Below are 27,466 nucleotides of genomic sequence, written 5' to 3' on the forward strand. Positions count from 1 at the left end.
ACTTGAATCATGGTTGGTTCCACTTTCATCGTTTGCGTTTCGGTATGACCGTGCGACCGTGCCGTTAGCAGCCGAGCAGCTGATAGTAGTGAGTGATTCGAGGGGTGTCAACACGGTAGCTGCTAGCAGGTCGAGGCTAGGTATTGAGGGCTGTGTTGCTCTATCGGGTTCTAGGGTGCCCTTCGCTATAACTGCTTGTTCCTTCTGCGGCGTTTGCATGAACAAAAATGTGCGATCGCCCGGTCTTGTCTGCTGCGTCAGTTAGCTGTGCGAAGCAGCGGCAGTCCTGAGGTCACGTGCGTGAATACGCTCAGCTGGGTTTGTGCTGTTGTGTGCAGAACCGCTGTCGGCCACTCGCTGTCTCCGGTCTGCATTGCAGAACGCCCCCTTTCATGAGCTTGTGTTTGCATGACCCTCAGAACTAGCGGCATTACTATACTAGCTTGTACTCAGCTCAGCTGGCCTAGCAATGGACCCGTTGGGCTCACCGTTGGACATTGTAGACGTTGCGGTCCTGAAACGATGGCACCAAATAGCCCCCCGGGAGCCTGTCCTTGAACAAGAGGACAGGCCGGATGCCCAAGAGAAGTACTGCCGCGAGTACACACCGTTTCCTATCAACGAAGAGCTTAACCGAAAAATTGCCCTTTGGTAAGCTTCTTCACATATCACTTGCCGTTAATGCAAAGTCTGTTCCTCTGTTCTTGTTTGCGGCATCAAGTGCATGCAGATTTGACAGCTGTGTCGCACGTTTCTCCACGCATTCAGGGTTGGCGACGTGACCTGCCTGAATGCCCACGCCATTGTCAACTCCACAAACGAAAATCTGACGGACAGAAGTCCTCTAAGTCAAAGGCTCGTAGCGAGGGCTGGACCACAATTGAAGCAGGACTTGCTCAACGAAATTCAGTGTAAGCATGAAAGCTTACTTGTTTCACAGGAGCATTTTGGATATACGTGGCAAAAGCGAGTCCCTGTGTATGTAGTTTGTGTCGCTAGATCTAAATGGAAAAGTAGGTAGAATTTTTGTATTTTTTGTTGTTCAGCTGCAAGTGACAGTTATAAGAGCCACAGGATGTTTATATGATACATCACACTAGCTGTGCCATGTTTGTGGGCTGGCGGTATGCCTGCAATTTGATTTAATTCAGAATATGAGCTGCCCATTTGCTAACCTTTGTGGGATATATACAACTTGTTTTCATTGTCAAACTTGCATAAGTGTTTTTGTAATATAATGCTTATCCCCTCTGCAGCATGCCGCACTGGAGAAGCCAAGTTGAGCAAGGGGTACAACCTTCCAGCACGTTTTGTGATCCACACTGTAGGGCCCAAGTACAATGTCAAGTTTCACACAGCTGCAGAGACAGCACTACATTCGAGCTATTGGCGGGTGCTGCAAATGATACCTGAGCACGGGCTTCGCACCCTTGGGCTCTGCCCAATCCATTCCATGCGCAGGTCCTACCCCGCTACAGAAGGAGCCCACATAGCTCTTAGTAAGTTCAGCCGAGTTTTTCGCTAGGTGAGTTGGTAAATGCTTGTAAACATGGATGAAAGAAACAAAGAGAAAAAAAAACTTAGATGGGAGCATTACGTGACAATCTTGAAGCCTAGTAATAAAAAATAGAAAGGGCTTGTGGGAAAAGCACCCAAGCACGGGTGACAAGTGATCATTTCTAGTCACCACCTATCATGGTGGCCTAGTGGCTATGGCATTGCGCTGCTGAGCACATCATCACAGGATCAAATCCCCACCACGATGGCTACATTTCAGTGGGGGCAAAATGCAAGAATGCCTGTGCACTGTACATTGGGTGTTTGTTAAAGAACCCCAGGTGGTCAAAATAATCTGGAGTCCCTCACTACAGTGGGCGTCATAATCAAATTGACCCGCTGTGATGGCTTAGCCATCGTGGTGTTCCACTGATAAGCACAAGGTCGCAGGATTGAATCCCGATCGCGGCGGCTGCATTTCGTTGAGGGCAAAATAAGACACCTGTGTCATGTGCACTAGAAGCATGTTAAGGATCCCCTGGTGGTCAAAATTAATCCGGAGTCCCCCACTGCGGTGTCCCTCATAATCAGATCGTCATTTTGTCACGTATAACCCAGAATTTAATTTTTATTTTCTAGTCGCCCTGTGTAGCTGTGCTGGGTTTGTCTGCTTGATTGCTGTGCCACTCAAAAGTTGTAATGTGCAACTAATCATGTGGATGCTCCAGAGCAAGTGTTGCTCTGGCAATGGTGACAATGTTTCCAGGCATCGAGGCCAAAAGCTATAAAAGACCCCAAATGTGGCAAGCAGAAAGCAAGCAGCACAGACTGGAGAATGTGGCAACAGCTTCAGTGGTACTCAAACCTAGCATGAACCTAGCAACATAAGCGGTGTGGCTCCCTAGTTTCAACATGCAATGTGCCCATTTGGCGGGGGGAAGTAGGACCGAAATAATGTTAAAGGAGGATGACTTGAGAAGGCTGACTGCCTGATGTTGTGCTTTTATATATTTTCTTTCCTCCATGCTTATGCACAAACAGGAAAAGCTGTGAGTAGATGTGTATGCAAGAGAAGATTGGAAAAAGTGAATAAAATGCACATCTTGTTTCTCACCTCCCCTTGTGTACCTGTCCATTTGTCTGCTTTTGCCGAGTACCTCAGAATGGTTATGATTTAGTTGGGAGCTGTGTTAGACTGGCATGTTTTGATGAGCAAGCAAGTACTTTGTAGCCGGCCAGTTACGCAGTTTGTCTGTTTATGCTGATTGATAGCACATCACACCATGCTAATATTTTGAAGATTTTCTTGCAAAGGCTATGCATGAAGTGCTGTGCACAGGTGCTTTAATGTCAGAATGTCCCCTTCTCTGTTTTTAGCATTGGAATGTACCTGATAGGTTCAATTCTGGAGGTGTATTATATTGAAAAAGAGTATAGTGAACATTGCATAATTAAGAGTGCCAAATGCACAGAATTCATCTGGCTAAACTGCTGGCTTGTTTGCATTCGAATTCCACTTAATGGTTGCATTTTGCAGCAGTTGTACTCCAGTGATATGAGCCACACACTGGGTGTTGCCCTAGGACTGGTGGCACCTTTAGTTTGTTACGGCAAATTCAATTGTTCTCTGCCATTGCAGGGGACAATGCATTTTCCTTATTTATTGTTAACAAAAAAGGGCATCCTACATGGTATTAAACTGCATCCACTGTGGAATTCCACAAATTTAAGCGTGGAGATGACAGCAATTTAGCCAGAAGTCATGCCCGTGTAGTGCTATTATGGCCGCATTCCGATAGTCACCATAGAGGCTAAATAGACAGCAAAGCAGACAATGACCATCGTAAGCCTCATTCCAATTCTGATGAAGGAGAGAGAGAAGGCAGTTTCGTGAAGACATTTAAGTCAAGGACAATACAGGCTACTTTGCTGTCCAAACAAGATTGCAGCTGAACAGCCTGCCTGGTGCCTGCAGGGAAGCTCACCAGCACGCCAGAAGCGTTGTCAGACTTTCCTTTGCACTAAACTAACCCTCATATTGTTTTTCTTGCGTTGTCATGTGCAAAGAAACTACAATGTTGTTTGTCGATGTGTGGTGTCGCATTAGAGACCCCTTTCAAATGCATTGCAATACTCAGCCTCAATGATAGACAGAATTTGTACACACCCTTTCTGTGCAACATTTGTAGATGCTATTTTGTCCAAGTTTTAGTTGCAGCACTTCTAATCCCTCTAATGTTGTACCCTGGCTGAACAATGCAGGAACACTTCGTCGCTTTCTTGAAAAGCATGGGGACACAGTGGACCTCATTGTCGTCACTGTAGAAGGTGGTGAGGTGGGCACTTATGAGCAGTTGCTACCACTGTACTTCCCTCGCACCAGCCTGGAGGAAGAGCATGCACGGCAGCGGCTTCCCAAAGATATCGGTGGGCCTCGTGGAGAACCTCTACTGCCCGAGAGGGGTATCCGCATTGTTGACAAGCCCTTTGGAGGTAAGCCTAAAAACTGATTGGTTGGTTTGCAGCTAATTTGAAATGCAAATTTGGAAATTCATTGTAGGGTTGCATATTTTTTGTTTGAGTTTAAAGCACATTTTGCACAATGTAAAGGTATAGTCAAGAGCAGAAATCTGGCAAATGTCTTATAGCACAGCCTTGTAGCGTGGAGTTGTCTAAGTGCATTGTGTTAATTCAAGATGTGCATGTAGGCCATACCACTTGATCTATGTGCTTACACTGCGAAAAAAACATTGGCAGATTTGTAGTCTCCAGACTATTGCTCACTGGAGTAGCCACAGTGGAATGAAACACGAGCACAGGAAAGTTAACCAGATGGCACATTTCCCTTTCCACGTTCACCACTGTGTATGACAACTGGCTCAGAAAATAGCGCTAGCCTTTTCTCCTTCCCCTCAAGAACCACTTCTCTCTCATTCATTGCAATTTTGTTGCAAGAATATACATTCTTGCATCAAAATTAATGGAATTACCTTTCTTTGAATTACCTTTCACTGTAACAAAATCCACAAAGAAAAAAAAATCCATGGATAACACGCGATGCTATTCACCTTAAGCGCAAGATCAAAAGACTGAGAAAATCAAACAAAATACACCTGGTTCCAAACTACTTTACTTGGCTTCACTCTCTAACTAGCCTATTAAAAAGTACAATCAGGACTGCTAAACTGACTTATTGTAATAGCACACTTAATGGTTTCGTTAAATCAGCACCCAGCAAATTCTGGAGATACATAAGTTCCCAACGCACAAACAGCGAGACAAAATCCACCGAAGGAATTGACGCTGACACCTTTAACACTCACTTTCAGTCAGTGTTCACACATGACAACGACTGCTCTGACCTTGCCCTCAAATTCGAATGTAAGACCACGCTGACAGGTACTCCACTAATATCCGAGGCGAGAGTGCTTATAATGTTGTTAAACATGGATGATAAGAAATGTGATGGACTAGATGGAATTCCAAACAAATTTCTCAAGCGGTACGCCGAGCCTATAAGTAAATACCTCTGCCTGATATATCAAAGATCAATCGATGAGTGTAGCCTTCCTGCTGAGTGGAAACTAGCGAAAATAATTTGTGTGCATAAATCTGGCAATGTTTTATCGGCAGCTAATTATCGACCAATGTCACTGACATGTACATGCTGCAAATTACTGGAGCACATCATTTTGAAATTTGACAAATTTTGTTGAAGTCAATAACATACTCCACAGAAGCCAACATGGATTTTGTAGTGGCTTGTCAACCGCTACGCAACTAGTAGAAATCATGCATGATTTTACACAAAGCCTCGACAATCAGTCGCAAATCAATGCCCTTTTCCTGGATCTATCGAAGGCTTTTGACTGAGTCTCTCATACTAAACTTCACTTTAAAATTGAAACGATATTTGGCGATGGACTACTGGTATGCTGGATTTATAATTACCTCTCTGATCGTTATCTATTTGTGCAATACGACCGTCATGCCTCCAAGTTAGTACCTGTTCTTTCAGGAGTACCTCAAGGTACAGTTTTAGCCCCGCTGTTTCTACTTTTTATTAACGACATGTCAAATGAAACTGATGTAAAAATGCGACTGTTCGCTGATGACTGCGAGCTATGCCAAGAAATGAGGCTCTAATGACCAGGAAAAACTTAACAACGCTCTAGGAAAAATTGCAGAATGGTGTAATAAATGGCAGATGGTAATTAATTTCGAAAAAACGGTCTCTATGTCCATTACAAGGAAAAATTGTAAATTAGATTACGTATGCTCTTGCAATAATGTGAATGTCAGTAGTGTGACTGAATATCGGTACTTGGGTGTAGTCATCACTTCTGACTTGAACTGGACTATGCATGTTCAAGGCATAGCTAGCAAAGCAATGAACAAGTTATTTTTTCTTGAAAGGGCCCTTCGTCATTCTACATCTGATACAAAACTTCTAGCTTGCGTCACTTTTATGTGCCCGGTCTTAGATTACGCTAACATAGCTTGGTTCCCCCACCCTAAAAACAATGTTAAAACACTCGAAATGGTTCAAAGGAAAGCCGTGCGCTTTATCTTCAATGGTTATGGATGCATGAATTCACCCACAGATCTTTTACGCATGGCTGGGCTTCACACATTGTCCAGCCGTGCTAAATTGCACCGTCTAAAGTTTTTGTATTTAGTTCTTAACAATGCATTAAAGATGTCTCCCACAGATTTTGTTCGTATAAACACTACAAGACTAACACGTCACAAGCATGCACTCACCCTTGAAGAATATTTCTGTCACAGTAATACTTTCCAATATTCTTTTTTTCCACAAGCTGTCCGAGATAGGAATCGCTTGCATCCATCAGTCACGGCCCAGCGCGCCATAGACAAATTTATTACCCTCACTGAGAGCTCTGTGCTTACATTCCTCTCAGCATAACCTTGTTCATAATCTTATATTACAGTGTTCCTCTCAGTGTAGTTATAGTATTCAAGTGCCATCATCAGTTTTACTTATTATTGTCATATGTACTGCATGTTTTGCCTTTATTTTTGACTCTTAAAAATATATATATATTAGCACTGAACCTGTATATGTATGTTTTCCCCTCACCTGTAAAAATCCCAAGAAGGGATTGACAGTATTCCGAAATAAATAAATAAATAAAATGAATATAGTTGGGTCAACATGTTCTCTGTCACAGCTACTGATCGCAATGCAAAGCAATGTCAGTGCTGCATTGTGCTTTCTAGTGCATTACTGCTGTTTACATGTACGTGATGTGAAGGAAGTGCGATGCAATGTGCTATTGTTGTATTCTGTTAAAGACAGCTAGTAATAAAGCAACAAGCTTTTGTTCACGGAACGTCAGTAGGTGCTGAATGCATTACATTTTTGTATATGATGGTTATTGCTCAAGTGTTAAGTGAAAACGAGGCATACACCATATTTACATGTTATTATAATACATCTTAACCACTTGCTCACAAAAGATGGGGAGCAGTCATTAGCTTTCTAACGGCTGCATTTGTTATTATTCTTTAAGGAAGAGGAAACTTTGGGAAGAAATCGGGTTTAATCTTATTTTATCAATTTTATTAGGGGTACAAAAATTGCGCATTATCAGGTTTTACCCTAAAATGAAGGATCTTATGTATACAGTCGAACCCACTTGTAATATTCAAGCGCCACGAAAATTCTATTGTTATAACTGAGAATTGTTATAAACGGGTTGCATGAAAAAATGAAATGGGGGATGGCAGAGCTGTTGTGTGAAAACTATAATGGCGGAGAGGCCAGTGCCCCTCCCCACCACCTTTCTCCATCCGGCTGCTGATTTTGTTCACTCATTTAACTGCTTTCTGAGCGCTCCGATCGCATGTAAAATGCCACGACTGTCGGTGTTATAGAATGGCACTGGTATAACAACTGCAAATAGAGGTTACGGGTGGCAAGCGATATGCGAGCTCCGCCGAGGCATCGCTTTGGTGGCCCCCAAAGGGGCCATTTAAAAAATGAGAGAAGGTTGCCACGGCAGCCTGTCAGCTTGAGAAATTCAGAAGAAACACTGAGGTGAGATCGCCACAAGCATCTCACCATATACTTCTCACTGGCTTGCACGAGAAAACCCCATGTCCATCAGCCTTGCATGCTTTCAGCGAAGCTTGTCAACACCATTCTCCAAGGCATCCAGGTGCTCCACGTAGTGCAGCGGAAGGTTCCTCGTGAAAACAAAGCACCGAAGGGAGGACTGAATCATCTGCTAGGCCTCCTGTGAGGACAACGTTGAGGCAGCCTGCCCGCCTGAATCATCACTGCTGTCGTCGCCATCACTATCCGATGCAAGCATGTTTGCAACAGTCGCCTTATCGGTTAGAAGCACTTTCTTTCCAAATCTGTAACCATGTGCTTTCTTTTGACCGGCAACCTCGTCCATTGCCGATGATCAGTGGGCGGATCAGCCATCTTCCGTTTCGGCTGCGACTCAAACTAGGCTGACAAACCACGTGGCCAGGAATGATTTAAACGCATCCAACAAAGACGAATGCAAGCGATTAAGCTGTTTGCAGAACTGCGCTGAATGAGGAGCCAGTGAGCAATCTGGGAGGAGCACTAGTTGGCGCAGTCCATTCGTGTTTCAGAGGGTGGCACAGTGTAAAGCTATGGGCACAGCGCATTTGTGTTCGGAGGGGTGGAAGGGCGACGGGAGAGAGGCATGCAATGAAAGCTGGAAAATGAGTGCGCGGTGGCTGTGGGCAGCAGGCCATTGTTTAGCGGCTCGAATTTCTTTTTTTCTTTTCAAGGATTGCACATTTCACCACCTTTTGGCATGGACACCCAGCATCCAGACTTCGTTATAACCAATAATGCAGCATCAGGGCATTGTAGTAAACAGGTTATTTTACCACGGAAAATACACAAAAGTTGACAGTGCAGCAGCTTCACATTGTTATAACCGGTATATTGTTAAAACCGGTATTGTTATAAGTGGGTTCTACTATATAAGACTATGACAAAGCAGCACGCAACTATGCCATCATTTTATTGTTTATTCTGGATGTGACATCACACTACGTTTTGTTCTACGAGATATGTTGCATGGATGATGAAACTGGCCGTGAACTACCATGTTATGAGCATATGGGCTTCTATAGAAGCTTCGCTATGCTATACCACATGTACTTACCTACCTTATGCTATCTGCAAGCACTCGCAAGTTCCCTGGAGCATGCGTACATTGAAGTATGACACATTACTTAGCAACACTTGTATTTGAAATGATGAGACTGCAGAAATTCCTCCAATTTTCCAGGATACTGAATAACCACTACACAGTGTTTTACTGTTTTCTTTTGGCTATTGCTGTCACTGCCTCAGACTTTGAGCAGATTGATTCTTTGTGGGACCTTTTCACATTGCTTGAGCTAGGTGACATCAGTGTTCTTGCTGCTGCCACCATGCCTGTGAAGTCCCTGACCTAGCAGCTAAGGTGGTAGATACTCCTGTTGCAGAGGAAGCAAGTGAAGAGAAGGAGCTGGATCCAGGACCTCTAATGGAGGGATCGGTGTGTGTTGGCCGCACAGCCTTCGCACGCATGCAGGGAGATGTTGACAGACAGGGTGGCCGTGTACTCTCAGACCCTATGACACGGGAAATCCAACGTTCCCATAGGTCAGTGAATAGATGTTCTTTTGAACCTGCTTGTGCAGGACTGGTTACATCCTGTGGGAAAAAATCCCACCAGGCTGCTGCTCTGCACAAGGATGTTAAAGTGAATTCTAGCTGTGACTACATTATGTCTTCCTAAGATACCCTTTATTACATTAGACATCTGTTCTATTGGACATTGGACATCGGTTTATTATTGGACATCTGTTCTAATTATTTTCAATATTAACCCTTTCAGAGTTGATTCTTTTTTCCGCATACGCGACCGCCCAGAGTCGATTTGTTTTATTGCATATTCCAATTCTTCTGAGGGACCTATTTCGACAGAAATTTACCATAATTTTTCTAGGGTTACCATAAAGTGAAAAAAAATTTTTGCGTTGGTATATATGTACTGTTTATTCATGAATAACAATAAAAAAAAGGAAATAAACTTATATAAGAATTAAAAATTTAATGCATTGTTATACATGTAGTTCAAGGCTTAGAAAATGCACACACGACAATATTTTGCAAGTCTCAAATGTTCCTGCTCTTACACTAATATTTACTTCCATAGCCTAATCGAACTGCATAGGTGAGCGTACTCAAGAAAACTGTGGTTGTGTGCCCGTCAAAAAGCAAAACATGTGACAAACTTCCGCTAATCTTCATCTTATCGCCAACCAGAGGCAGTTAGTTATCGCGAGTCTACAAAAAAAAGAAAAGAAAACACATGCAATCCGCCGTGGTTGCTCAGTGGCTATGGTGTTGCGTTGCTGAGCACGAGGTCACGGGATCGAATCCCGGCCACGGCGGCCGCATTTCGATGGGGGCGAAATGCGAAAACACCCGTGTACTTAGATTTAGGTGCACGTTAAAGAACCCCAGGTGGTCAAAATTTCCGGAGTCTTCCACTACGGCGTGCCTCATAATCAGAAAGTGGTTTTGGCACGTAAAGCCCCATAATAAAAAGAAAAAGAAACACATGCACGGCGGCATCCTTCCTATGCACCCCTGTTAGCACTAAACTAGCAACAAACAGGCGGTTGCCCTTTGAGCGATTAGTAACGAGATAGCGATAAGTTTTGCGAGCGCAAGAAGCTGAAACCGCCCAAGGAACAAAACCCAAACAGCCGCCTGCCCACGCGTGCACCAATGCGCGAGCGGCAGTATATAGACGCACCAGAGCAAACTAGTTCTAAAACAAACCGTGCAACAAAAACCAAGAAAGGGAGGTGCGAGAAAAAAGTTCCCTGTATTCCCACATAGTGGCAGCACATGCCAGAAAAGAAAAAGTTAGGAAATTGGTGTGCGTTTTAAACATAAAGATGGCGCCGTAAATATACTGCATCGACCATTTTGAACTTGTTCGCGGCGCTGTATATTTACGTCATTGACCCTCAAAGGGTTAAATCAGAAGTTAAAATTTTAAGATTCCCCCATATTTGAAGCCAGATTATTTCAATTTCTTAGAGACACTAAAGGAAAAGAGCTAGATTGAAAGATTAGGCTTCTGTAAAAACACATTTGTCAGTCGCAGTGAGAAGGCTATTGCAAGTGAGAAAATGGAAAATTTGAGCGGTGCCACCTATTCTGCGCTATGCGAGCTTATCCGATTGGCTACCCGAGTTGTGTCGTCAATCATTTTCCCAACTTTTTGGTGAACAAATGTTGTCTGTAATAGTTGGAATGTTGGTTCATTTGTTTCCATAAAGAAAGCTACAGAAAGAAAATACACAGCAACAATTTGTCAATGCACTCAAGCGCTTCTGGCACACAGCAGGCGTTGTCTGCTTGGGTTAAAAAGTTCTCAGTGTTGATGCCTGCTGCGCAGTCAGTGTTGATCTCGGGCCACCAATTTTGCACTATGGCATCCCTCATGTGACGTCAGCACTGGCTGAATTGTAGAGCAGCAGAGAATGAGGTCACATGGGGATTACGTCAACTCGTCCATTTTGGCATGGGCAATTCAAATCAAGGAGTAGTAGCGAAACCTTTTGTGGCGATTTTCTACACAGGGCATATATTGGCACACAGAAAATTATAAGACTTCTAGATTGATGAATAATCTATTGATTTAACTTGATATTTTTCTTAAAGCATATTATCTTTCTTTAGTGTCTCTTTAAAGATTTATATATATATATATATATATCCTTCTGCTTCCTGTTTCTTGTTTGTGCCTTGCTCACTGAGTTGCATGCAGGTACACCCGACTGCTACGAAAGGCCCGTCAGGAGGATCTGCGCATGGTGCGAGAAGCACGTTTTTTTTATGAAGCTGGACGAGATCGAAACGGGCGCCCCGTGTTTGTCTTTGTGGGGCGGAGGTTTCGAGGCTTGAACCCAGAACATGTGAGTAATTGCATTTGGCAGAGGTGCTCAGAATGTAGTGTAATTGAATGCAACATTCTGATAACAGTGCCGCAGACAGGACATATTAAGGTGGGTGGCTCAGATTCTGACTGTCACGAATTCTGGCACCCAAGAGAAGGACAAGGGACACAGTGAGAGGAATTAAATTCCAAGTAAGACTGAAAATTACTGCTGCAAAGCTCTTCTAATATTTCCCATCCAGCCAGACAGATCTGTCAAAGATGTTTACTTTTATGTTACTACATGACCAAGCTAAATAAAAATGTTCTGATCATCACTCTACAGGTCAATGCAAATTGACTGCTACAGTACAAGATGGGGTCGATGTAGTGCTGCATAATAGGGCCCTTTTCTCTACCATACCACTCTACAAAGCTGGTGAAAGCCAAAGCATGCAAGAGCCATTGCTGACAAGACACAGCTGGTGGGGAACTGTCATGGATGATGCATTGGCCTTCCTGGCACTCGTAAAACATTGCAAGAGGCCATGGTGTCCTGCTAAGACACTGTCGTCGCAGATCAGGAGGGGAAGATCACATCAAACTGCTACAGGCAGGATCCCTCTTCGGCACTGAATTACACAGCTGTCGACTGACATTCCCAGAACATAGCTGGAGAACTGTCTTCACTGGAAAACTGGAATACACTTCAACACTCCTCGCTACACTGCCTGCTCCTTTGTTTTTTTATTCTTTTTCAGTCACTACTTTCCTCGCAGTGCACAAATCTTTTTTTGTCTACCGCCTTGAAATTTCTTTTGTTCTGTTTCCTCTCCTGCTTCTTCTTGCATTGTTACAATGAATTGGCATTTATTATAAAGAGGCATTACAGCAAACCACAGGCCCCACAGCGCCTGCCGCGGTGGCTCAGTGGCTGTGACGTTATGCTGCTGAGCACAAGGTTGCAGGTTCAGTCCCAGCCAGGGTGGCTGCATTTCAATGGGGGCAGAATGCGAAAGCTCTCGTGTACTGTGCTTTGTTTGCACGGTAAACCCAGGCAGTGAAAATTCATCCAAAGCCCTCCACTACGACCACCCTCCTAACCTACTGTGCAGTTTCAGGGTGTTAAACTCCATAATTTAGTTGGACACGATAGCACAATCGGTATCAAATGCCTTATTACAATGTTAAACTCAAATGAACTAGTCCAACTTCATACACTTGTGAAGTTAATGTGCTTTTGATGCAACATTTTTTGAGTAAGATGTAGCTTTCCTCCTTCTTCGAGTCCAGCATTGCTTGCCTGACACTCTTGGCACGTAGGGTGTGCTGCTTTCGACTTCAGCTCTGCAGGGATGGGAGATCGAAAAGCTGACACGAGTACTCGTAGTGAAACCATTCTGCCCAAATTCTGAGAACTATTTGTCCGCTCATGTTGGGAATCTTATTCTGTGACGTGAAATTACCACCATCATATTTGAGTGTGCATTTTTAAAGTGCTTTGCACATGTACATTCTTTGATGTGCACATAGGATGGGATACAGTCTGCGCAGGATGGGATACAGTCGCACAGAGGACAGGTTAATGTGGAATGTACAGTCGAGAGCAAAAGTCCAGAGGCCACGACATTAGCAAAAAAATTTAATTTTTTTCTTGCACAGCCGTGCAGCGTGAAATTGTCTTAATGCATGACAAACAGGCGCATGTAGGCAGTACCCCTTGAGTACCACTTTATGCCTAGGCTGCGAAGAGGAGGAATAAACTTTATTTTAGGACAGCAGATTTGAGACCTAGGCCATCGTCTAGACCTAGATGATGGCCTCGAGCCCTGGCGGCATCTTCGGCCTGCTGGATTGCCTTAAGTTGGTCTTCAAGTGCACAGCTGAGCAACATGGTCTCCCACTGCTCTCTGGTCTTGTGTATATTATTCTGTATGTGTGTCCAAGGACAAGCCCAAACCATATGTTGTAGGTCTGCCCTTTCTTGACAGAATCAGCATCTACCCTTGTGAAGGTCCGGGTAGTAGCGGTGGTAGTCCACTGGCTCAGATATGTATCTGTTTGTAAGAGGCGCCATGCCGTCTATTTAGTGAGGAGTGTGCCGGGGGGAAATGCACCCTTCCCAATTTATATGTTTGGTGATCTTGTTAAAGCTGGTCATCCGGTCACTCTCCTTTCCCAGTACATTTGCATGTCACCTGCTCGGCCCGTCAGTTCTTGAGCCAGGTTGTACGCTATTTTGTTCTCGGTAAGAGAGAAGCGTGCAGGTGCCCATATAATGTAAACGTCTCGATCTTCACAAAGGTTGGTTAAAATTCTCAGCGCTTCTGGTGAGATTCTTCCTTTGGCAGAAACAAAATATTTTACCAGCATCTCGGGTCCCCATACTTTTGCTCTCAACTGTACAGTGCTCAGCGATTGAGATGCGCTACTCACACAGCATAGCGGCCTGCACTTTTTGCGCCACCGGTGATTGCTGGGTGATCAGTGAAGAGGCCGAATGGAGTTACGATGCATCAAAAAAATTCTCGCTTTTACGTGACACAAAAATGCATCATCTCGGTGTCACCAGCACCCACCGGTGGCGCAAGAAGGTACTGGCTGGCAGGTTGTCCGAGTATGGCATTTCAATCGCTGAGCACTGTACATAACATTTTAGACATTTGCGGTACTGTTATTCAAAACAAGTAAAAGTAATGATGCCCTCAAATCGCTGCCTAGGTAAATGAAAATTCTCCTACTTACCTAACACACGACTGAGAAACATGGAAAATGGACAGATGCAACACAACCTATGTGTACTTGTCAACTCCCCTGAATTTTTGTAATGCTTACGAATTTGAACTCTTCTTGCAATTTTATTAATGTTGCTTCAGGATTTAAAAAGAAAAACCTGTTCACAAAAACATTTCAGTCTTTGGTCTCCAAAACTTCCGTTGGAAATCTTCTGTTGGTTAAAGGATACAAGGGTAATAGCGTCAAGCAAGTTTATATAGAGGATTTCCTGGGGGCAAAACACCAAAGTCACTAATGGAGTCATTCTGACCTGAAAATAATGTGATGCTTGTGAGTATTTGCTTTACCGCACCCCCATCCTTTTTTGGTGACAATGTGCGGTATTTTAAGAATTTTAATGTTCACAGGTTGGTAGGTGTGACTATGGTAACCAAATGCTAAGGTTTACTTAACTGACATAGCTAAATGAATTGATGAAAGATGGTACAGAGTTGGAATGGATCTTGTTGAAAAAAAGACCCGTTGCAGTGGCTTAACAGCCATTGTGTTGCGCTGCTAAGTACAAGGTCGCGGGAAATTCCTGCAGCTGCATTTCAGTAGGGGGCAAAATGCAAAAACATCCTGTCCCGTGCATTTCGGGCAAGTAAAAGATCGCCTAGTGGTCAAAATAAATCTAGAGTCCTCTCCTATGACGTACCTCATAATGAAATTGTGGTTTCATCATGTAAAACCCCAGAATTCTATTCAATCTTCATTCTTTGTTTTTCTTTAATGCATATATGCCTCTGTACCTTTACTCTGTCTTTTAGTTCCCATAGTTCTTGTTTCCTGCATAACTTTCTAAAAATTTACTTTTCTTGTATGTATATATATGGAATTGATACCACTCTATGCCATGCTCTGGGGCACTGACCTAGTCAAGCTTTCTTAGACCTTTTATCCAGCTCTAACAATATTATGTTATATAAAGCTGAATTGAATTAAAGTTGAAACTGGTATTCAAGTAAGAGCATTCATGCTAAATGAGGGCTATCCTTTACAGAAGAGGCACATATTTGCTGTGTGAATGAGTGTAACTGCTCATAAGCTGGGTGAAAAGCGAAGAACTTGTGCTTTGGGGATTTGTGGTCGCACCTGTTTTGTTCCAAGCTACTGCCGTCTTCTCTGCACAGGTGCTGCTGCAAATCCTGTTCACCCTGGACACAGTCACACAGCCATTTGTGGTAGTGTACCTTCACACAGTGGCACAAGAACCGGCCGAGTTGGAAGCTCTCCTGAAAGATGCACTCGAGCTGTTGGGCCCCAAGCACAGGCAGAACCTGCACTGCCTGTACCTCGTGCATCCAGGCTGGTGGACGCGGGTGAGCTCTTTTCTGCACAAGAAGCTTGTTTTCAAGTTGGCCCCAGGAGCCAACTTTCCTCTAAATGAGACGAAGCTTCCTAGATTTTCCTCGGTTTTTGTAAGCACTGTGTGGTTGTTCATTATGTTGCTATACTTTGTGCAAAGATGAACTTACGGCAATTTTAATGCAGGAAAAAAGATTGTAGGTTCAAATTTTATTTTTATACGCTCATTTTAATACACTTTACTTTTTTGATCATAGTGCTTGAACTTTCAACAGCATTTAGAAGCACAAAATTCAACCTATGGAGAAGGATGAAATGGAAGTTAGTTCCTACGGAAGTGCCTCTATTGCTTTTTGGAAGGTGCACACAGTTCTCTTACAAAAATTTTCTCAGTGTTGATCAACAGTGCCGAGATGAAATATGGCTCAAAATATCTCCGCGTAGACAACAGCAGAGGTAATGCCAGATATTGTCCTTAATTTGTAGTTGGTATTTGAGGCTTCTCTGAATTTTGGAAAACTTCCCATTTTCTTTGGAACAGTGCCTGTTATGTCTGGACTCAAAGTAATTTCCTTGGTATTGGCAGAACTGGTATGGAGATATCTTCATGTGCAGCATATGCAGTCTGCATATAAAAAGGGCTAATACAATCATAAAGTGCATTCACAGACAGGTTGAAAGGTTACACTATTGTGGCGCCTTGGCAGTGCTACTGCGAGACATTTTGTGAGCGTTCTCGATGTGGCAGTCTTGCAGCTAAGTGAGTACATTAGATATGTGCTAACAGGATGTACTTGGGCAGCAAGTTGTGCAGTGGCAAGTGGTAGAACCAAGATTGAAAAAAATATTGGCTTTTGCTTGGCTTTGACTTCAAGAACTGTTGATTTCGCAGTTCACAACAGACAAATGCTTCCTTCTCTAATTTATGACATTTTAATGATAAACGTTTATGTACTTCTTCTATGTCATAAAACATTCCAGATTACAAAAATGTCAAAAAACATTCTAAATAACAAAATTTAGAGCATGTTTGCTGACATGTTGTCTACATTTTTCATGCAATACTGCACGAGGAAAAAAAATTTTCAATAAAGTGAGACATCGAGTGCTAGGTACAACCTGGTCTTTCAAAGCACAATATGTGCAAAACAAACTTGTGCACTGGGACACAGCCAAGCTGGTGTCTTCAGTTTCTACTGAACTGATCTTTATTTAGCTGATTGTCTTGTGTGCTCATAGCTTTTAACTGTATAAAGTATTGTGCACAATTTTCATTATAAAAGTGAGAAGCTCTAAGATTTCATTATTAACCTTATAGGAATATTACTCAAGTTCACGCATGCGCATCTGACCTTTCTCTGGATCACATTGTGATGGCGGAGTGGCACTAGCTCGCTAGCACTTTCGCAGCAGCCCTGAACAGAGCAACGAGCAACGACAGAGCAACGAGCAACCCACAGAGCAATGACACAGCAACGGAGTGTTCCGCACGTCTGAGGTGAAAAACCGCACAATGTGGAAACCATGAAGAGGCTGATAAGGGCTGTTCAGCTCACCCACAGTGGATCTGCGCTCAGGCCCTGGGGTGGTCAGTCGCTCACGAAGGCGGAGCGCTGCAGGGGTGCAATGCGTGGCAGTCTCAGTGGCTGAATTGAGATGTGGCCAGTTGCAGGCTCCTCAGCCGAAAGACAAAAACGCATTGAGGGCATAGCACTTCTCCCCAAGTGGCAGAGAGGGCATTTCCCCAGTTCCAAGAAAGGGAATGGAGGGAACGGGGTGTCCCGCTGCGGTGTCGTGGCCAGGCGCAAAGAGCAGCGGGAGCGGTGAAACGTGTCCTCTCCTTGCTACCCTTCATGAGCAAGCACGTGGTCATCGCGTGATAACCTCGCGGCTGCTTCGGAGATATCGGAATGCACGTCCAATCACGCAACCGCTGTGCAACTATATATAAATTAATTCTGCACCATTCAAGTTTTGCATTCTTGAAAATGTAGGACACAAAGGTTAGCCTTGATTGTTGTGCTTATAAATAAGATGGCAGAGAAATTGGGAAATTAAAATTGAGAAGCTAAGAAATTTTAAAAGGCAGTGATTCACTGCTCACTGAATCAAGTCGTTGGGACAGGAATTGGATCAGAAATGTGGCTTTCCACTTCCATTAATATTTCACACTTCTGAAGTATTCCTTTTTTCTTTTCTCATTTTGCTTGCACAATTATTCTAGACTTCTCTTTGGTGTTAGCATGGTAGACCTTTAAACATGTCTCAACAAAAGTTAAGCAATGGCTTCAGTGTTGAAGTACACAAAAATCACAGCACCAACTTGTGCATTACAGCAGGCTGAAACCTCTCAACAGCTCACCCTTGAGATGAATTCTTTAAGTGGACAGTTTTGGGACTTTGATTAGTTTCCTATAAAGTCAGTGCACTTCCATAATACTGAACTTCTGGCCACCTTTGGGTTACATAAGGTTAGATTAGGCTAGGCCATGGTGGTATGAAAAACAGAAGCCAAGAACTTTGGTGTTTCTGTGTATTCAGGTTATGATAATACAAATGCTCTTCAAACAGAAACATGAAAAGTTCTCAGTTCTAATCAAATCCACTGTCTTCTTTCTTCTTTCAGCCTCCTTTCAAATTGTGTATCTGTGCTTTAAGAACACTTCTGCAACCACCGTACATTTACACCTTGGATAGCTTTACTTTTGGCTTCATCATTTTTGTTTACAGTGTGCGAGGGACCACTTCATCACTCTAAGTTGAGGAAAAAGTTGTTTATAGCACTTCCTTGTTCCCATTGCATCATATGTTTGTATATGCATGTTAGGCTCAGCATTCTTTGAACACATGCACATTTCATGAAAGGAATTATTTAAGACATTCAACGTGCAAATAGCAGGAAAATCTATTTGAAAGATAAAAGGCTCTTGTACCCAATATATGCAAAATGTAAAGAACCGATTGCCTTTTTAAAAAATTGTTTGGAAAAGTTTGGCACAGAAAAATGTTGAATGAAATTTTGAATTTTTGGCTGCATTTAGAATGCTTTTATTTTCTTTCGGGAATCCTGGCACCTACTTTAATGAGCTACACATCTCAAAATGAAATTACTTTGTGTGGCGTCTGTGTGGACTTGTGTGGTATGTACTGGCATGTGTTTGTTTGCTTATTTATTTATTTAGTCATTCTATATTTGTTTGTTTGTATGTTTGTTTGTCTGTTTGCAGATATGCCTAGTGTTCTTTGAAGTACACTTATATTTGGAGTGCACTTCTTGTTTCCTTGTGCTACCAGGTGACAGCGTGGTGGTTCTGCACATTCCGTGCCCCTGATCTGAGGCATCGGTTGTGCCTGGTGTCCAAGTTGGATGAGCTTTACCAGGACATTGCACCTGACCAGCTGGATTTGCCACGATTTGTGCTTGAGCACGACTTTATGGTGTGTGTGCACAGGCACGTCCTTGTTCAAGTACAAAAAAAGGCTGTAGCTTCCTAGGCAGCAGTCTCAGTAATATTGATCTCAAACTGTCCTGTAGGACATAGCTTCCGCAATGGAAAGTACTGTTCAATTGGAGAAAAAGGTATGAAGATCTTGGTAGGGCAATTACTAGGCAATATTATGCAGAAGATAATTTTGGTAGTGGGAAGAGCCTTTCACTTAGAACTAAATTAGAACAAGCATGTTTTTGACCCTGACATCAACTACCTGCACCAACAACTGGACAGACGTGTATGAGAGAGAAAAATATCCAAATATGGAAATATCTCTTCACACAGTAGTCCCGTGATTCTTTTGTTGACCTTAGTTATACATTCTCATACCTAGTCCTTTTTCCTATTATATCTGACAAGTGCAACTACAAACATCCTTTTATCCAAGAAGATGGCAAAATTATACGTTATAGTGGTATTTATTAGCAAGTGTATACACTGCACAGTGCAGTTAGACCTCCTCGCTTTATGTACTTAAAAGGGCACAAAGTATTGGAACATTTTTTTAATGCTTTTCCAAAACTGTTGGCACATGGACTCCAAAAAACAATTACATTCAAATGTACATATAGTGAATTATTGATTATAACAAAGTAAACGTAAATTATTTCTTGCTGGTGTCAGCACGGGACAAATAAATTATAAAAAATATTGAATATAATTTTCCAGGTACTACGTGCACAATTGTGCATGCAAAGGTAGTGCATCAGAATCAAAAACTCTGATTAAAATTTTAATATTTAAAATTTGTTGCCAACATCTTGAGGTGCTCCTGATTGGACCTGTGGTACAAGTTTGAATAATAAATGTAAAGTTTTTTAGTAATACGAGTTGGAAGTTGAGCGGCTGGATGTTTGCCCTCACGGTGTCAGTTTGTCTTCATGTAGCAGGTTCACATCTTTTATTGTTTTCCCAACATATTACATCAAGTATATATTTGAAGTGTCTAGATAGCTGCTCTTAAAGTATGCTAGACATGAAATAGTTGAGATTGCCATCCCTGAAGTTCGTATAATGAGCTCTTGCATGGAATTTGTATTCTATAAACTTGAAAAAACTCACTGAAGAATTGAAATTCCTAATATGTTCCTCATCTGTACAAATTTCTTAATTCTGAAGATATGACAAATGTTATGAAACTAAATGCTTGATAGACAGAATTAATTGATGTCTTAAGAGGATAAAAGAGGTGCTTTTTTTGGCAAAGGCGACTTTATTATAATGAGTTTCTGTACTGGCATGTTTCCATCAGATGTCAGCATTTTAAATGACTTCTGCTGCTCCACATAAAAGTTTGATCTGGAGTTGCTCACCACCCACTGTGCTTGCTCAGTGGCTATTGCGGTTGGCTGCAGAGCAGAAGTGAACTCAAATAGTGGGATGATAGGTTCAAGTGGATTCAAAACGCCATCAGTCAATCAAGTTGCTCGCTGTAAAATGCGTACAGTCGAACTTCTTCGTTATAACAGTCACGTCAAACATAAAAATACCTTCATTACATCTAATATTCATTATATAATCATATATTAATTATACACTGATATCTGAGAAACATTTAAAGTTTACTTTGTTATATCCAATAGTTTGTTATATCAATGTTTGTTACATTGAGATTTGACTGTGAACATGCTGTTCACATTCAAATTTTCCTTATTTTTGTGAATAGCCAGTTTGTGAAAAATTCATCCTGCAAGCAATTTCTAAGATGCCTTTTTCAGTTGTGCACTCCTGCAGCAGCATAGGAACAGTGCAACACTTATGACCATAGATTATTCAGATATATGCATGAAATCAAATTGCAGAACATAGGGCCTGCATAAAGAAATACATATATTAGAATATGCAGCTGTGTATCTCCTGTCGCTGTTCCCATATGTACAGAAGTGAGACTTTGCTCTCCTTATTTTTTATGCCATTATGTGCCACCTGATAGCACTGTTGCTCTTCTTTGTTGCTTATAGTGCAGTCCTGTTCTTGAACAACTTTCTTAGAGAAACTCAGATGGCAATGTGGATTTTTTGCAGTTAACAATGAAATGAAAATAGTCAGGATCGCCACATCACAACAGAGTGGGTCATGGCACTTAGTCACCTTGCATAGCTGTTATAATTCTGGTATTTTTCTTTAGTGTAAGACTGATACCTCTATACAAGATCAAAGCAGGTGAAAACAAAAAATTTTTCCCTTCTAACAGCAGCTGCAATGGCACTGTCTTGCTTGATCTTGAGAAAGATGCAGAAGTTTATGGTCCACTGATGGATCATGACACACAGGAATCGAAATCCCCAGAAAGGGCTGCTGCTGTAGGGAACATTTAATGTTTGCGAATGTGCTACAATATATCACAAATGGATGGCTCATGTAGGCAATCCTTGACATAAAAACATCCTTATAGCTAAGTAAAACATTTCATTTTATTGCCCATGTTAGCATGTATGTATATGCTTATAACAAAGATAGGATTCAATGAAGGCATTTTCATGCTGAATGCAACTTTGTTATTAGATTTCTTTGTATTATAGTTTCTAGCTCTTTGGGATGAATGCGAATTTTTTAATGCAAAGGCATTATATGGCTCGTGAGGCAGAAAATTCGATGTCTGCATGAGCACACGATGGTACAAAAAGGCTATGAGCCCTCGACCTTTGGTTAGAGTCAAACCCATGACCTTTGTTGTTAATTAAGGTATAGTTAATTAAGGTACCTGAACATAATTTTTGTTAACATGAGGGTTATTGAGGTGTAGTTAATTAGGAGTTAATTATGACACTCTAACCCACAACCTTTGGTGTTTATTAAGGTGACGTTAATGAAGCCACAGTAAATTAATGCAGTTGAACATTGCATTGCACAGTAGTTGCAATGCTTTCGAATTCATCCACGTAGGGATAAATAAGTGCCCTTTGAATTTTTATTCCAACTTGCTTTCTTTATGCCACCAGCGGCAGTTCTATCAGTGATCCATAAGCTTATTATTCCCTGTGCATTAAAGGACTACTGGCTCATAATTTCAAGGGTGGAGAAACTCTACTGCACACTTATTGGATGTAAAACAGCCACACTTAATAGGTTTAATAGTTGCAAAACACATATAAAATATACTTAATGCTAAAGTTGTCTTGAAATGCCAGAGCTGGCACCATTGACATTATCGTGACATCATGACACAGCAGTTTGCTCATGTTGTGTAGCGATAAGGCTGGGTATGATGGTGCTGCTTATAGAAAATAAACAGAAGTGCTATGTACATTTTTTCTGGCAGCACTCGTATGTGGCAGCCACCCCGATCACAAGAGTAGAGTGAGCCAGTGTACGAGTCTTCATAACACATTCAGCTTCTGTTTAAAAACTGCTTTGCAGAAACAAGTATCATAGTAAATTATTTAGGCACTCAGACACCTACCAGCATCATTTCTATGGTTTGGAGTGTTTAAACTTTTATTTAACGCAGAAAAAAAGTGACAAGTCAGAAATGCTTTGTCAATATACCTTTAAATAAACTCCAGCCATGGCAACTCAAATGTTTTTTTCCCCAGAAAACCATATGAATTGCCTTTGTAGCTTCATGCTACAGTCAAGTAGATACCAATTTTTCCTTCCATTAGCTTGTCATTTTTTTCTTCTGAATAGTCACATTTGTCAAAAAATTGTGGCGCTCCTGAGGTTGTGTTGTTCCACACACAGCACAATGTTTATCCCTGCTTGCCACAAATGCCTAGGAACTCTGAAATTTGCACAGCATGTAGTTTAGGTTAGGCTGAAGTAATAAGTACATTTTTCTGTGAGCTTCAATAAAAAGCTGAGCTTTTTAAGCCTTTCATCATTCTCCCTCTAAAATCGTATTTAACATTGTTAGTGCTTTGTTAGTCAAACTTTGTTTGACTTAATTTTCTGACCTTAAGAAATTTAAAAATGGGCCTATAAAGTATAGATGTGATGCCCTAAAATATTTTATACCCCTGTTATTATTATCATAAACCTATTTCCTGTCCACTGCAGGACGAAGGGTTACACACCTAATGATCTCCCATTAGCTCTGTCTTGTGTCCCTCTACCGAATCTGAGTTTTCTAGCTTGACCCTTAATTTCCTAACCTCATCACACAACCTAATTCTCAGTTACCCTCAATTGAATTTTCCTTTTTTTATTTTTTGGCACCTATACTTTTAGTCTAATAGACAACTGTTTATCTGCTTTAAGCATCACTTACCCTGCCCAACTCCACTTTTTACTCTGTATGCATAAATTTCACAATCCGTACTGTTTGCTTTTTTGTATCTTAATATTGTGTCTATCATTTTTTTTTCCATCACTCCTTTGTCCTTAAGTTACCCAGGTCGCTCCAATCCTAGTTGAAGTCTGTAAGCATTAGATCTGTTGAGAACTACTGGAGTGAGGCTTATTTCGTTGACTTGGCTTGCTGAGAGGTCCTGTGTGAGAATGAAAATGCATTTGGAGTGCCTCTTAGAGGTATTCGTTATTGATCTGTGATGCCATTTTCAAAATAGCAATTAAAGGCATAATACCGTTTTTTTTTGCTGATACTGATCAAGCTGACTGGATGGCCTGGTTTGAAAGATATATTAGTGAACTGGCATTCAATTAGCAGTACTTATATAGTGAGCTAGGTGAAAGCACTTAAAAGGATACTAAAGCCCAACATTATATAAGTTCAGACTGATGAAATATTCATTCAAAACCCTATTTTCTTTCATTTGGTGGGAAAAAGTTGATTATTTAAAAAAAAACACAATGGCCAAAATTACTTCTTAACTTTACATCAGCAATAGTTTGTCAGTGCAAAGTCTTAGATTTAGAAGTATTTTCTTTTATCTTTTGGCACAAGGAAAATTGTCAAGGCTTGCCTAGTTGACCTTTTGTTTCAATAGTAAGCAATGTAGTCCTTTTTAAGTAATTTCTGGCTCACCAGTTCTCCATTTACAGTAAAACACAACAGTGGCTGTTCTGCTGTTGCAGAACCATAATTTACTGGAACAGCTCAACTTAATATTTTTCTGTAGCGACCATTTATGAGGTTAACTCTCTTTGCAAAATTTTGATCATTTTATTTTATTGAGTCTTGTGAACCAAAATGACAGTAAAAAAACAATGTATGTGTTCGTGGTTTCACAGTGCTAGAGTGTTTTGTTACTTTGTGTGAGGACTGCAAATTTTATTTAACAATTTTGGCACATTCAGCGTGTGACTTTCTGACATTCAGTAAGCACAGCATGTAGATATGAAGCAGATGGTTAGCTCATTTTCTGAAAGTATAAAGGATGTGCAAAGCAGAAAACAATTACAAGCAATTTTTTGATTGCCTGATATTGTACACTTTTTATTCTTTCAGAAAATGTCACACACGCACACTAACCCAGCAGCAAGTGGTTCTAGGCTGCTGTATGTCTGACTTTACTTTTATTTACAGCTGTACCTTATGATAATTATGAAGTGTTACCACACTGTCCAGGTGCTCTGCTTATGGGAAGTTGCTTTACTCTCAGCTCACCCTTATGCCCTTTTCTAGTGAGAACTAACTACTAAACAGGACATAGTTATGATAGCAAGTGAATGGGGAATACTTTACCAATTCGTGATCCACTTATGACATTTTCTTGTCATATCAACCTAACCTTTAGCATAGGTGATGTTCATGACATAGGCTCATGACAGATGCTAGACAAATTAGCATTTAATTCTACTGGGAAAGTAGCTTACAAAACCAGACATGAAATATGCCTGTAGGATGTTTTAGTTCAGGAAATGCACATTAGCATCATACTTTGCTGAAGATTGACAAGCTTGCTGAAAATGGAAACATTTAAAGTGATGCAGCTAGTTTATAACTAATTCAGCAATAAAAACAACTGCATATAGTTCTATAAACCACATTTGTTAGGACAACTAAATCAGACAAAATTGATGTTATTCACTACTAGTTTATACTATAGCAATAATTTGTAAATATAATTTTAGCAATGATGCAATCATCTCACATTAGCCATAAACTAAAATTATATTTGTTCTCTTTTAATGTTTACAAATTTTCAGCTGTTTATGTACAGCATTCAAGGCACTAAATTAACATTTTTCTTTCAACCGACAGTAGGATTTAGCTTGCTTTCTGAATCTAGAATTTTGGAGAAGATCTAACGAATTTCATTCAATTAACTCAATGGTTGCCTATAATGGGTGCATTTTTAGAGTTTTACATATTTCAATGAGGATATTGAAGTTGCCCCTGAGCTAAAGGTTCCTCAGATGCATAAATGGGGCACCCTGTTGTTGCTTAGCTGTTTGGTAAACACTTGCAAGTCTTGTAAAGCATATTGAAAAAAAGAAAAAGAAAAGCCTTGAGCTAGCAACAAAGAAAAATTGGAAGTCATTGCACTATAGCATAACTTTCACTAAGCTATAGCATTGCATAGCTTGCATAATAGCTTACATTGCATAGCTTGCATTGCATTGCATAACTTGCACAAGCTATAGCATTGCACTAAGCATAACTTGAATCACACATTAAATTCATTTGAAGGACAGCCTAGCTGACAGGAATTAAAATTTTGAAGTGGGTTTGACCACAATGCCTGCTGCACATTACTGACAGGAGACAGACAGGGGCACGAACAGTATGAATGCCACTGGAACAGAAAAGCAGAGAGGCTTGAGATAACATTTAGTCACAAAGAATAGATGACGCACAATAAAAGCATGGCTGGACAATGTTGAGAGGTGCCTTTTTCTGCATTGGGCATGATAGGACTGTTAGTGATAACTTTTTTTTTTCTCGAACTTGTACAGCATATTGTTTTTGTGATCACATGCTCCTGTAGCTGTGTGCAGTCTGAGTGAACACTTTTGTTTGCAAGAGGAAGCTTCAGCTCGGAGCCAACTGTTATTTCTCTATCTAGGAAATAAATGTGAAATGCAGACATGCTCTCATTGAGTAGCCACTGAGCTGATGGAAATGACATCTGTTGCATTTAAGAAAGCTAAATTCTGCCGACTTCCTGAGCAAAATTTTAATTTAGGGAAATCTTTGAAAAATGTTTCCACAAATAACTTAATTAAATAACACTAATAAAGGGTGTCGTTCAGAACTACATAACTCTGCACCAAGAGCATTGCAATTCTGTTAGCCGTGTCTGTCAGAGCATCTAAAACAGATAAATATGATGTATTTACAATTTGCGTGAGATCGTTGTCGTTTATGTAAGTTGCAATACTAGTCATGTTTACAATTTACCAGTATAATTCAGAATAGTGTATAATGCACAAATTGTGTCCACTTTATATGTCAATTGTGATGTAATTACTGACTTAGTGTTATAAACTTCATCAATATTCATCAGTATTTTCCATTTCTCACTTTATTTCTGTGTGTGCAAAAAAACTGATGGCCTAATCAAAATCCTCTGGTAATAGTAGGTTGATTTTAACTTTATTGAAATACCACAATCCTCATGAAAAGTGGTTCAGCAAATGAACAATTTCTGTTCAAACGTACTTAGATAGCAAAGTTGCCTCTTAATATTTATCTGAGCTTCTAGTAGGTGCTGCAGAAGTTATTGCTAGCCTATGCTGATGTATACTTTTGTTTCTTTCCTTTTTCTATTTCAACAGATAAATGGGCCACGGCGACAAGAAATTGCACCAGATGTGGAATAGCCTTTTTGCCTCGTTTTACTATGTGGTGCCATGCCTCTTTGTTGATGCTTTTATCTTTCATTTTTGTACAGTGCTGAACCGAAAGCTCTTGCCAAAGTGGGAAGTTGCCCTACTGTGCTGCATTACAGTCAAGATTGTGTGTGCCATTTCTTTATTTCTCGAGGGCTGTGGTGTGCTTAAGTTAGGTGCAATTTTTAGGTGTCATCCTTTCTTGCTAGTCTTAATTAGTGGCTCACTGAATATTATCGTGTTCGGAGCTGATAGGTTGCAGCCTTGGCAGCTGTATAAGACGGGATCATGCTTTTCTTTTTTATTACCTGTTTAGATTACTCATACAAGCTGATGCACCGGATGTTTCACCAGCTGAGCAGGACCTTTTTAAAAATTGTATATATATTTTATGCAAGTTATTCTGTTCGCACAGGTCTGTTATATGCAGTGGACAGATATGGGATGTGAATATATTTTTTCCTACAAGACTTGCAGGGTTGAATCTGTAAACATTTTTTGTATGTATAAAGATTTTGTATGACAGTTTGACCATTGCGTTCTGCATGCTTTCTTTATAATGTTTTAGCCTCACCATGCATTGTTGCTGTTCAAAAAGTACAATTTTAAACAGCGTGACACAGGAAAAAGAACAGGGGGACATGGCGCTGCACTGTTAATTATTCTGCTGTTTGGCAAGAGGTACCAACCAGCCCAAAAGAACACGCTGTTATTCAGGTGACCATAACATCAGCAGTGACGCCGCCATAATGTTCAAAGCATTTA

General features: G+C 41.1%; 1 protein-coding gene across 2 annotated transcripts; it reads left to right on the forward strand.

The window, feature by feature from the left end:
- The first annotated feature begins 18 nt into the window (after window positions 1-18).
- On the forward strand, window positions 19-27,232 carry LOC142585892 (protein GDAP2 homolog). Of its 2 annotated transcripts, none has more exons than XM_075696977.1 (9): window positions 19-651; window positions 769-911; window positions 1,257-1,499; window positions 3,760-3,990; window positions 8,998-9,157; window positions 11,343-11,490; window positions 15,359-15,547; window positions 18,828-18,985; window positions 26,648-27,232. In XM_075696977.1, exons 1-9 carry the CDS (start codon window positions 470-472, stop codon window positions 26,649-26,651), a joined length of 1,458 nt encoding a protein of 485 aa, XP_075553092.1. In that variant the 5' UTR covers window positions 19-469; the 3' UTR covers window positions 26,652-27,232. The 2 variants fall into 2 exon arrangements, with proteins under 2 accessions (XP_075553092.1, XP_075553090.1); XM_075696975.1 differs by having other exon boundaries at window positions 18,828-18,971.
- Window positions 27,233-27,466: the final 234 nt, after the last annotated feature.

The sequence above is a fragment of the Dermacentor variabilis genome, chromosome 6 (assembly GCF_050947875.1).
Source record: "Dermacentor variabilis isolate Ectoservices chromosome 6, ASM5094787v1, whole genome shotgun sequence".
Taxonomy (NCBI): Eukaryota; Metazoa; Arthropoda; class Arachnida; order Ixodida; family Ixodidae; genus Dermacentor; species Dermacentor variabilis.

Coding starts and splice junctions, on each gene's coding strand:
- LOC142585892 (XM_075696975.1), top strand. CDS start 470: ATGGACCCGTTGGGCTCACCGTTGGACATTGTAGACGTTGCGGTCCTG. Junction 912..1,256: donor CTTGCTCAACGAAATTCAGT/GTAAGCATGAAA, acceptor TCCCCTCTGCAG/CATGCCGCACTGGAGAAGCC. Junction 1,500..3,759: donor AGGAGCCCACATAGCTCTTA/GTAAGTTCAGCC, acceptor TGAACAATGCAG/GAACACTTCGTCGCTTTCTT.